Consider the following 12,594-nt stretch of genomic DNA (forward strand, 5'->3'; position numbering starts at 1 on the left):
ACTTTTGCCATGTAGTTTTTGTTTTGTTTTTGGTTTTCTCGTGTGTTTTTGTGAAGCGGTAAATATAAAAGTGGTGGTTGAAGCAGAATTTGCGTTGCAAGGAGATTGTTCGCACAGAAAGGTAGATTTGTTTTCCGCCCGAAATATTTAATAAAAACACTTGAGTTTTCAATTTTATATTTTACAAATTTATTAGCTTTAAGTTGTTCACTATCAAATGCCGGTTATTTGTCAACTAAACCTAAACTTATTTCTAATCCCTCTTGTAGGGCCACATAAATAAAAAAGGAACACAAGCGAATTAAAACGATCAAAACAAACAAAACGATCGAAACATCAGAAACGAGAATATTCGCACAAAACAAAACAAAGAGAAGGGCCACAGTTACTAATATGTATGTCAACAGACATACATACAGAACTGGCGAATAATCACAACAACAGTGTCGTTGTTGTGATTGCCCATCCAACACAAAACGGACGACGAAACTAATAACAGACAAATGCCTAAGCTGTGTAGGCATTGTTGTTGTTGTTTCTCGTTGCGACGGACACGACACAAAAGGGAATAAGTACAAGTACTACACACATTAGGGTGGGACGAACAAATAGAACATTAGTGTGGGTCGAATAAAATATAAAAATGAATAATTAATAAGTTTCAAATAATTTCAAATACAATAATAAGATTTAAGACCCAATAAATATAATAATTTATACAAAATAAAATGGACAACAAATCGACATAAAACACAAAACATTTAAATGATGATCTCCTCCAACATCCTCCGCCCGTTGAAGCGTGTAAGGTTCAAAACCGTATATAGCGATGGAGGATCCAATTTGCCTGGGGTGGGATAATAATATACGGGGTCAGTATCGATGGACAACCTCGTTGTAGAAAAATGCAATGTGTCGATGGTAAGATCGTTAAACGTCTAGCAATTGGAACACAGTCCTCAATGACAGTGCTATCTTGCAAGTTTTCCAAAGACAACGCAATTGTCGGCAATGACTCCTGAATGCTATTGACTTTCCAGAGTACAACTTCTATTCCCGATGGAAGCACATGGGCGACATCTATAACCTTCATGAAAAGATCTAGTGGACATATGTTTGGGATACAAAAAACAAAAACAATTAATCGAATCCACTTCAAATAAGTTAAGTGCTTATCCATAATGACTGGAAATGCGTTATTTCCACAAACAGTAGACTCAGAATAGGCAACAACTACAGCTGGAGTACTTCTTGCTAGTACATGTTTCCAAAACATGTTCCTCGTTTTTTCACGGAGTTTTGTGACATGATTTGCCACAAAACAGTTCAAAATCGATAAATTAAGTTTGAGCCACTGGAGGACAATCTTAGAATCTGTCCAAAAGTGCAACGACGAGACGAAATTTTCAAATTTGAGTTTGATTTTGAGCCACGTTTTACTGAGAAAAACGGCAGATTGACAACGTAAGGGTTGAAATTTGATGCCAACAACTTTCGATGATTTAAAATTCCAAGAAAATTTTAGATTTTTGAATACGAGCCACGAAATTGATATTTTTGTAGGATTTGTGACATCGGGCAACTCGTAGCGATAAAATAAGATAAGATAATCTTCCAGAGGTTTCCAGGACATCCCTAAGGTTTTGGTAATGTCGTTGTCCGATGTATTAATGATGATTTTAGTATCATCATTCGAAATGAAAGACGCATGGTTACTATTCTGCTCAGCGAATTCGATACCATTTAATTTCAAGATTTGTAATAACTCGTCCTTCTTAAGGGCTAGAGTTTCAATGTTATCGGCGCCAGTTAGTACGTCATCGACGTAAAGATCTTCTTGTAAGACCTCCGAACCACAGGAATGATATGTGCCATGTTTATCTGCAATGAGAAACGAACTTTATATAATCATCTCTGTTATTTCTCCACAAAACTATTTGAATCCTTTTATCTTGTTCATCAATGCGACACTGCCGATATATTTTTGAGACATCTGCAGTGAGAGCGTATTTGTGTAAACGAAACGAAAATAGTGTGGTGATCAGATCCTGCTGAATTGTTGGAACGACCATCAATATATCATTCAACGAATGATTCGACGAAGTGTGAGCGATAGCATCAAATACGACTCGAAGTTTTGTAGAACAACTTTGAGGCTTGAGAACACAATGATGAGGTATTATATAAGACGAATTATTCGACGATTGGTTGTAGGGCGACATGTGCCCGAGCGACACATATTCTTGCATGATTGCTTCATACATCGATTTCAAAGTTGAGTCACGTTCAAGTCGTCTTTCGAGCGACAAAAACCGTCTACGAGATATTTCCAATGAGTTACCAAGATAATTGGGTAATTTCTTGAATGGAAGACGAACTTGTACCCTTCCATAAGAATCAAATCGACTATTTTCAATAATGTGATCTTCGATTACCTTTTCTGCTTCAGTGTATGTTGAAGGAGACTTGGAATACTTCTCAGCTTTCCAGAATTGGTTCAAAGTTTCATCAATATTTTGTTCTCGTGTACTTACGATTAAGTTACACGTCAACGAATTTGAATGGGGACGACTGGGCGACGAACCACCAACTATCCATCCGAAAACAGTATTTGTGAGTGAAGGGAGACCATTTCCCAACGAAATTTTGCCATCCAACAACAAATCGAAGAAAACTTCTGCACTGAGAAGCACATCTATACGTTCAGGTTTGAAGAATGACGGATCTGCGAGTTCAATATTCGGCGGAATCTTCCATTGTGATGTATTCATCAATTCACCAGGTTGACGAGACGAGATTGTTTTGGTAACTGCGAAACTGGAGGACCACTCGAAAGAACTACTTCTTGATTTTATTGTAGTGTCGACAGAAAACTTAATTGAAGTTCGAACTTCTGCAATTCCCGATATTTCTTGAGAGAATGGACGAAATTTAAGTTTGAGTCTTCTCGCTGTTTCTTCCGAAATAAAATTCAACTCAGAACACGAATCGAGTAAAGCTCTTACAGTATGAAATGAACCACAATTATCCTTCATCAAAATCACTGCAGTCGGAATTATAGCTCTTCGAAAGGAACGAGCCACGAACGAAACTGGATTTGAGCTGGTTGATGGTTGCGGTGAGTTACCATTCGAATTCGATGTAGTAGGTTGTTCTGGGCTACTGAAGATGTGCAAAATTGTGTGATGTGCAGAATCACAAACTCTGCATCGAGATTTTGAGGAACACTTCGAGACCATATGCCCTTTTCGAAGGCAGTTAATACAGTGTCCATTACGTTTTACGAAATTAAAACGTTCCGAAACAACGATGTTAGCGAACGACGAGCAAGTTGAGAGGCTATGTTCACTTGAGTTACAATATGAACAATTCGAATTTGAGTTGACAAAAGTATGAGCCGGCCGATTGAATCTAGGAGAGTTATGTTTGTTTGGAATGACTTTTTCAGGAAATTCAGTTCTCTTTCTATGACTTTCAAGAAACTGACAACGACGACTTAAAAGTTCGTAGCACAGGTCCCATGAGGGCAACGATTTGAAATCTTGTTTCTCATCATAATTGTCTTTTGTTTCATTGTCCACTTTCGATAGAACCATATGCACTAAAATTGCATTCATAACATCCGCCTCTGATCCGAGCGACAACAACGAACCACGAACAGCAGATACGGTATCAATAAGATGGCGCAACGAAACACTATCACTCTTTTGCATTTTGGGAACGTTGAATAACGAGTCGATATGTTCTAAGAATATGAGCACTTTATTATCATATCTTTCTTGTAATCTTTGTAAAGCTTTCTCGTAATTGTCTTCACACACTTGAAATGGTTCCACGACAGCTAAAGCTGGGCCCGAAAGACAGTTCAACAAGTAATTGAATTTTTCGATAACACTTATTGAGTGGTTTTCATGAACGATATTGTTATATGCTGCAATGAATCTTTGATATTCACTATATTTTCCATCAAAATTGGGCAACTTTAGTGACGGTAAACGAGAACTAGAACCACAAGCCATTGAAGCGTTCAACAAACTATGTTCCATAGACACTGAACCACGATTTTTGTTTATCAATTTCAATATTTTTGATTTTGCAACAATAAATGTTTCTTCGAGATCACTTCGAGTATTGTCATTAGCATTAATAGCTTCGATTTTACTTTGTACATCGCACAATTGTTTAAAATATCCTTCTAATATTTCGAGACGACATTCTAAAATGGTCGAATCCATTTTCGATCCATCTTTTTCCACTTTCTTTTGTATGTTTGTAATATTTTTCTTTATTGAACTACGTTGTAATTTAAGATACGCTAGGTCCGAACCACTAGCATTCTCTTCTACGATCTCAATATCGTCTTTAGGCATTTTGTATAGTTTAAGAGAACACAATCGAACAACTAAAGAGAATTTGGCTTCTATTTTCAAATAAAAGCGCCAAAATTGTTTATGCAAAATCAATGTTTTCACTCAAGATGGTGTCAAATTGTCAAGGTATTTTATTTTCTAATACAAATTAGAAAATTCTTGGTTGTATAAGTGTATTTTCCAACACTTTCCACGAACGACGATCAATGTATGTATGTATGTGTTTACCGCTATTGCGTAACACCAAAGTTCTTCGAGCAACAAAAATCCTCTTTCTGTTAAAGAATAATATTTATTCTTTTCAACAACAATATATTTTTTAACGACGGTAGAAATTAAAATTAATCGAAACCACGATAGGTTATTAAAGCGACGAATTATTTGTTCTGTTGTTACACCGAATGTGCAGAACAACAACAACGACGAAAGGCACTGAGACACAATAATTCTTTATTTCACTTTAAGTGTTCAATTAATTATTTTAATAATTAATTTACTTTAATTTTATGACTACCGTCCTGTCACGGTCGCCAAAATGTTCGCACAGAAAGGTAGATTTGTTTTCCGCCCGAAATATTTAATAAAAACACTTGAGTTTTCAATTTTATATTTTACAAATTTATTAGCTTTAAGTTGTTCACTATCAAATGCCGGTTATTTGTCAACTAAACCTAAACTTATTTCTAATCCCTCTTGTAGGGCCACATAAATAAAAAAGGAACACAAGCGAATTAAAACGATCAAAACAAACAAAACGATCGAAACATCAGAAACGAGAATATTCGCACAAAACAAAACAAAGAGAAGGGCCACAGTTACTAATATGTATGTCAACAGACATACATACAGAACTGGCGAATAATCACAACAACAGTGTCGTTGTTGTGATTGCCCATCCAACACAAAACGGACGACGAAACTAATAACAGACAAATGCCTAAGCTGTGTAGGCATTGTTGTTGTTGTTTCTCGTTGCGACGGACACGACACAAAAGGGAATAAGTACAAGTACTACACACATTAGGGTGGGACGAACAAATAGAACATTAGTGTGGGTCGAATAAAATATAAAAATGAATAATTAATAAGTTTCAAATAATTTCAAATACAATAATAAGATTTAAGACCCAATAAATATAATAATTTATACAAAATAAAATGGACAACAAATCGACATAAAACACAAAACATTTAAATGATGATCTCCTCCAACAGAGATATTAAAGAAGATTTCCGATAATTCATACATCTTTGACACAATAAATTAAATTTTCTTGAAAACGTCGATCCCTTTTGGGTTCTTTTTGAACTGAATAATGTTTACAACACGCGTTTGTAGTTTTGACCAAAACTATTGTAAATTTAGATAATTTTACCTCAACTGTTCTGAATTCTAACAATATTTATTGTCCATTTCTACCAATACTATTTTTCATTGTTGTTTGACACCACCTCTTTTGAATCTCTTCTTCTACTATCGTATGTAAGTTATGTGTGTGTGTTTTGTGGAGAGCTAAAAACAAAAAGGTGGTTGAAACTTATTATACGAAGAGAAAATAGAAATAGTTTTTTTCCTAAATTTGAGTTTTTGTGAACGAATTGTCGGAATTCTATTTTAATTTAAAATATAAAGAGCGCGTTGCAACAGTCTAATAATTTTTGCAATGCATGCTCAATGAAAACCAAAGAAAAGACTATTGCTGACACTTGTATTTTATTGCGTAGTTTTGTGTGTCTGTTTTTAACTAACTTCATGATGCTATTTTTTTATTTAGCGGGTTAAGGAGTGTTTTGCTGCAGACTTTTTAAATTTAGTTAAGAAAACATAAAACTAATCAACGACAGCTGAAGTGGACATTTTTAATAAGAATACTCTCTAAACCAGTTATATTCAGTAATTTGGTGCAACAATACATTTCTTTAACCGATTTTGTTTTGGGCATAAAATTAATTAGTAAGTATCTTCTTTTTGTACTTTTACTAAGCGATATTTCTAATATATTTTCTTTTTTTATTTAGCTTCAAATTGTACTAACGACTTGGATTCACAATTTTCCTGACCGAATAAATCACAATAAACAGTTTACCAACATGCTTTATTTGCACATCAATCTTTGTTAAACTAAATAAAATTAGCGTCACTTGAAATTAAAATTATCTCATATCAGGTTTATTTAAAATTTTTAAAAATCATATATGAAATAAATAATAAAATGAAACTTTTTATAGTTTTTTAAATGTAACACATTAAAAAGGTAGGTATGCAATTTTTATTCCAACCATTTCGCATTGCAACAATAAGTATTGTTACTTCTGACCAAAACTATTGTGAATTGCAAAAATAAATATTGTTACTTCTGACCGAAACTATTGTAAGTTCTAACAATATTTATTGTCCATTTTGACTAAAACTATTGTGAATTGCAAAAATAAATATTGTTACTTCTGACCCAAAATATTGTAAGTTCTAACAATATTTATTGTCCATTTTGACAAAAACTATTGTTAATTGCAACAATAAATATTGTTACTTCTGACCAAAACTATTGTAAGTTCTAACAATATTTATTGTCTATTCTGACCAAAACTATTGTAAATAGCAACAACATATATTGTAAGTTCTAACAATATTTATTGTCCACTTGGACCAAAACTATTGTGAATTGTAACAACATATATTGTTACCTCTAACCAAAACTATCGTACTCACATGTTTGGTCCAACGCGTTATAGTGTCAAAGTGACAATACATATTTATATTTAGAACACATAATATAGTCCAGTGTGACAATAACGATTGTTGGATTGACAATACTACATAAGGAATCCAACAATATGTTGACAATATATATTTTGCTCTTGGAATATTGTTGGATCAAACATATTTTTTTCTCTGCGTGTTGAGGGAACAGCCCGAAACGTGTAAAAACCCCTATACGACCATATGTAGTGGCTGGAGACCTCGAACCGAATACTGCGTTCGGCTACACTTTGTATATTGTAAAATTTTTTCGAATATTAGATAAAATTCAAAGGTGGTACTTATAGGTTCACTCCTTCCTCCCCCACAAAAGTTCGAAAATATTCGCTAAACTGATACGCGCGATTTCTCATAGACGTAGCAACCGATTTGGTCCAAACTTTGGATCTCTAAATATTGTCGAAACTGAGTTTATGTTCAAATTTAGGCCCTATCTGTCCAATCCTTGTGGTACCACCCTCACAAATGTTCAACTTTTTTGTGTGTTTAAGGGTCTGTTCGAGAACCCTATGGACATTTTTACCGACGGTTTTCCTAGTGGCCCTGTTTACAGCGATATTATGTTTTTCGAAGGCTAGTGTGATACAAAAAGCTCTATCTATCGATATCTCCGCAGATTTTTGAGCTTCAGTCCTATCCATACTTTTGTTGTTCATACGCCAAAAATTTTGAAAACCCCCCTAAATACATATTTTTTTTTTTGGGAAGTATTCCAATTCGCACAGGCTGAGGGTATATCTCTGTCGGCAAAGCCGACTGATTCTTTTTCATGTTGGTCTCTAAAACTAGACGATTTACAGCTCATTTACTGTGAGTTTCGCATAATTGAACACAAATATTTTTGAGTTTATGAAGCACAAAAACCTTTCGAATAATGTTTGATTTTGCACTGAAATTTAAGACTGATATCTACCTAGGTGTTTGCAAAATATGGTAAAGGTAATTATTTTAGTTTTTGCTTAATAATCTTTTTAAATGAGAAAGTAAAATTTCAGTCGCCAGCCTTAAACGCATTTTTCTCATAACTGCATTTTTTGAGATGTGTCACTCTTTGAGTAAATAAGCTATATATACTTTATATGGTCTCCAACGAAAATTTCGATGTGCTAAAAAGACAATGACAAATTTAATTATACCCCCATATTATGGTGAAATAAGTCCTCCAAATAAGTCCTCAAAAAATGACCTTTGACGCCGAAGAACTTTTTTTGCACACATGTGACTGATGACGACTTTTACGCTATTGCTTCTAATTGGAAACTTTAGCTCACCATCAAAATTAAGCTTTGTGGGAATTATTGCTATTTCCTTTTAATGCACGCATGTCTATTTTGACCTGACTATTACTTTCAGTTCTTACTTATTTTGTTGGTGTGGCCGTTCTTTTCATAAGCCATGATTTGTGAAATCACCCATCAATTTGTCATCCCAACGAAGTCTTGACATGTTCCTACTGCGGATGCCGCAAAGTGTTTCCTTCCTATTTATATAACTTATGGGCTCGTCTTTACCCATTCTCATGTTTTGATGTAGCCCCTATAGAACAGTATACATCTGGATTGTCGCTATTTTCAAGAATTTAGCCTAATCACTACACCGAAATGGCTTAAATTTCACATTTAGTCTTCATTGAGAGCATTAAATTTTATTGACACATTTTTGGACCCAAGTGTGGATACAAAAGTTTTATTTAGAAAATTTTTCATTTTCGGTCGGGCGCCATGGCGAAGGAACTTAGTATTTGTTATACCCTCAACATTTATTCTAACGAGGGTCTATACACTTTCATACGGGCAAAATGTGCTTAATCGAAATAATGGTTGGAGTTGATTTAGCCAGGCCCGCCCGACTGTCTGTCTGGCTGGCTGGAGCGCAAGATGACTCTCGAACGGATATGCAATTTCGGTTCAAAATTTGGCCTTCGTAATATTTTGCCCAAACTTACTTTAAGTTCGATGATATCGGTCCACTCCTTCAGGTACCTCTCCCACAAAAGTTCGAAAATGTTCGGAAAACTTGTGCGCACGACAACTCTTGAAGTAACGATTTGATCCATACTTTGCACATCGTGAAATTTCTACTAAACTTAGATGAGGTTCCAAAATGGACTCAATCAATCCACTCCTTCGGATAACTGCCACACAAAATTTGAAAGAAAAAATCCGTTTAGGACCTGTTCTCAAATCGCTTCGATTTTTGTTGCAACAATTTATATTCAATGCCCCCCATGCGACGGTACAAGTTTCATCAGATCTCCTAATATTTTGTCAAAATTTAGTTTAGCTACTAAAATGGCCCATATCGGTCTTCCCTAATGGTACCTCCCAACAAAGGTTCAACAATTGTGTCTTAGTGCAGTTAATTCCTAATCCACATCTTTGTCGGATAATTCAAATGTCCAAGAAGGGCCACAAAATTCTGAAGAGACCTTAAATACATTCGATCTGTCCGTAGGTGGAAGTTTCACTACACATTGCCTGAAGGTATATATCAGTCGGCAAAGCCGACTGACACTTTTTTCCTTGTTTATTATGAAGTCAACCTAGTGCCTCTGGTCTTTCTAAAATCATTCTTCAATACACACACATATACAATCGAAGGTGTTTCCTTCATGAATTGTAATGCCTTACAGTTCGAAAGTTGAATAGATAGGAAGTGGCTTAGAACGCTAAGACGTTGGCAACATTTTCCATTGCTTAAGATGGGGCAGCCGGGTTCTGCTGTAAATTTGTATTTATTGTTTTATTTAATTGAATTAATTGAGGTCATAATAGCTCAATTAATTCAATCAAATAATACTTTTACAAATAAATGACCTTCGTCCTAATAAGACAACACATTTCACATTGTTCTCAATGGAATTGTAAAGGAAAATTTGTGATGTACAAAATCTGAACCAAATAGAAGACTTCCTTTAAAAACAATTTTAATTTGTGACCTTATGGTTTTTACAGTTTTAGGTTAATTATTTCAGGATGTATGGACTTATCCCCGAAAAAATATAAAATGTTTGGAAAGGTTATTTCCTATTCTATATTGTCCCTCGTGTATATTGTGAATGGCCTGAATACTAGAATCTAGGGAGGCTTAAGTTCCACTCTTCTAATGGTCTAAAATTTGGATTAGGTAGACAGTAAAAGTAAAATACTTTGCCCAAAGATGGCTTTACGATCCATGCAACAGATTTGTACCAATAACATAAAGCATTTAATTTTTACAATTCTCTCTTCATAACCATGAGTGATTCATGGCATTAAACTTTGTTTTGGATTAAAAGGCCCACTCATTGCTAAGGAATTTTGTTAATCGTTTACTAAAGTTTAATACCTCTGTGTACTATTTGCTACGCATAAATACATAGCCATGCTACCAATGGGTTAGTAGGTAACTTGTTGTTATACTTTTGCCGCAAGCGTCTTACATACTAATGACATTTATAATTTGACAATGTTCGATTTGTGTATAAAAGTAGCTGAATTGTAATGGTTTAGTATCAATTTTATATTGTCAATCAAAACAACCAAACCTCCAAACCCTAACAAAATGTTCAAATTCGTAAGTTAATTGAAAACACGTTTTAGTGTCTTTTTATGGTACCAATTTATAAATTCCATTACGTTTTATAGATCGCTGTTTGCTTCTTCGCCCTCTTGGCTGTTGCTGCCGCTAAACCCGGTGTAGTTGCTCCTTTGGCTTATACCGCTCCAGTGGCTTACTCTACTCCCCTAGCATACTCCACTCCTTTGGCTTACTCCTCTCCATTGGCTTACAACGCTGTTGTCGGCAGTGCTTCCTATGTTGCTCCCTATGCCTCCAGCTACAATGCCCACACCATTGCCCACTCTGCTGCCTTCCCTGCCACTTATGCTGTTGCTCCCGCCGCCTATGCTGCTCCCGTAGCCACCACCTTCGCTGCTGCTCCAGTTTTGTTGAAAAAGTAAATCAGAGAATATGGATTTGAATAAATTGCTAAACAATGTGATAGACTGAAAGATAAACGTTGTTTTTTCCTATACATTCATACACATTGTTGTCAAAAATAGGTGGCCTGAACTAGTGACGTGATCAGTTTTAAAAAAGATCATTACATTGGACGGGCGGACCTACCCCACTACTTCTGTGGATTAATACATCAACACCTACTAAATTAGTTAAATGAAGTGGTACAAGGGTGGCTTGATTGAGTTATATATTGCAACATATTCTTACTCCTATTTACGACTCGTCATTCCATACGATATTTCATTACCTTCCATGGTCATGGACCCCACGACTCTTACTATTGGTTTTAGGATGTCCAATGCGTTCTACCAATGCAAAACTGCGACAGACTTGATAGAGTAGTATCTGAGTGATTGAAGGACCGCTTGACCATTGAAGTAGATTGTCATTGATCATACATGAACACTACAATTGTCGTTCAACTTGTGTATATGAGAGCGTAATTACGATATTAATGGCGAATAAGGTTACCACATTGGCTATATAAATAATGGAATGAAAATATTAAATAGGTCAATTTTATGAGCGTCAGTCGAATTTTTCTATAACGTAGCACTTGGGGACCGATGAATTACTACGTTATTGAGAAAATTTGTTATAGAGCGACTATTTTGTATGTGAAATTCAATTCTTAAAAACAATTTCTTTACAAAGAAGTATTCGTTACAGGAAGTTCGTTTTAGAGAAGTTCGACTGTCATGTAGTCGTTTTATTTCCCTGCAACCTCACTCCCATACTACAAACACTTGCAATAGTGCCTGTCTTGTGTATCTCGATTATAGCTACGTAATCTGGACCATAATTGCGGTCTAGACAGACGGACTTCATCAATTTATCATGTCAAAATATGAAGATCGGAATAACAGGATCCTATACGACCCTTTTCACATGGTTAGGGTATTATGACTAGATTCAGAACATGACAGCCACGAAGAATGAGCAAAGAAATACAACTGTAAAGACAAGACATAATGCATGCAACAAAAAAGGTTTATGCAACAATGTATAGAAACATTACCCTTAACAGAAACTATGCAGGTTGTAGGTAATTTAAAATCGCAATCTTGGAGGAACATTTCATTTAATAGTATCAGAAACGAAATTTATGAATTCAAGGATCTATTCCAGAAGAATTCCATGTCAATTGGATTGTTAAATTCGGTTAAATACGTACAAAACGTATAAGAGGAAATAATGTTATTTAACCATGTTGTAAAATAACATTATTGGTCTGTTCCTTTACTTTTGAAAATGGTAAAACTGGCAAAAATATTAATAGTTGTAAACTGCTCGCATATGAATTGTTTTGTATCTGAAGTAAAGGAACGCTTTTCGAGTAAAAAAACAGTAAAACTTGAAATTTCTTGCACGTAAAGGAACAGAGCTTATAGGTCTGTACGATAACCCAAAAATTTGTACAAATTCGTACAAAATTTTTACTGAATGCTGTTCGATAACCAA

The 12,594-nt window shown here is 35.0% G+C and overlaps 1 protein-coding gene and 1 long non-coding RNA gene across 2 annotated transcripts; both read left to right on the top strand.

Moving 5' to 3' along the window:
* LOC141401944 (uncharacterized) lies at positions 1 to 6,510 on the top strand. Its single transcript, XR_012412474.1, has 3 exons — positions 1 to 121; positions 6,146 to 6,324; positions 6,390 to 6,510. It is a non-coding gene; the product is annotated as an uncharacterized lncRNA (long non-coding RNA).
* A 4,140-nt stretch (positions 6,511 to 10,650) lies between these two features.
* LOC141402992 (uncharacterized) lies at positions 10,651 to 11,072 on the top strand. The gene is made up of 2 exons (XM_073985123.1): positions 10,651 to 10,686; positions 10,758 to 11,072. Exons 1-2 carry the CDS (start codon positions 10,675 to 10,677, stop codon positions 11,070 to 11,072), a joined length of 327 nt encoding a protein of 108 aa, XP_073841224.1. The 5' UTR covers positions 10,651 to 10,674.
* Positions 11,073 to 12,594: the final 1,522 nt, after the last annotated feature.

Source organism: Musca autumnalis, unplaced genomic scaffold (genome assembly GCF_047663935.1).
Source record: "Musca autumnalis isolate F117 unplaced genomic scaffold, ASM4766393v1 scaffold_4, whole genome shotgun sequence".
Classification (NCBI taxonomy): Eukaryota; Metazoa; Arthropoda; class Insecta; order Diptera; family Muscidae; genus Musca; species Musca autumnalis.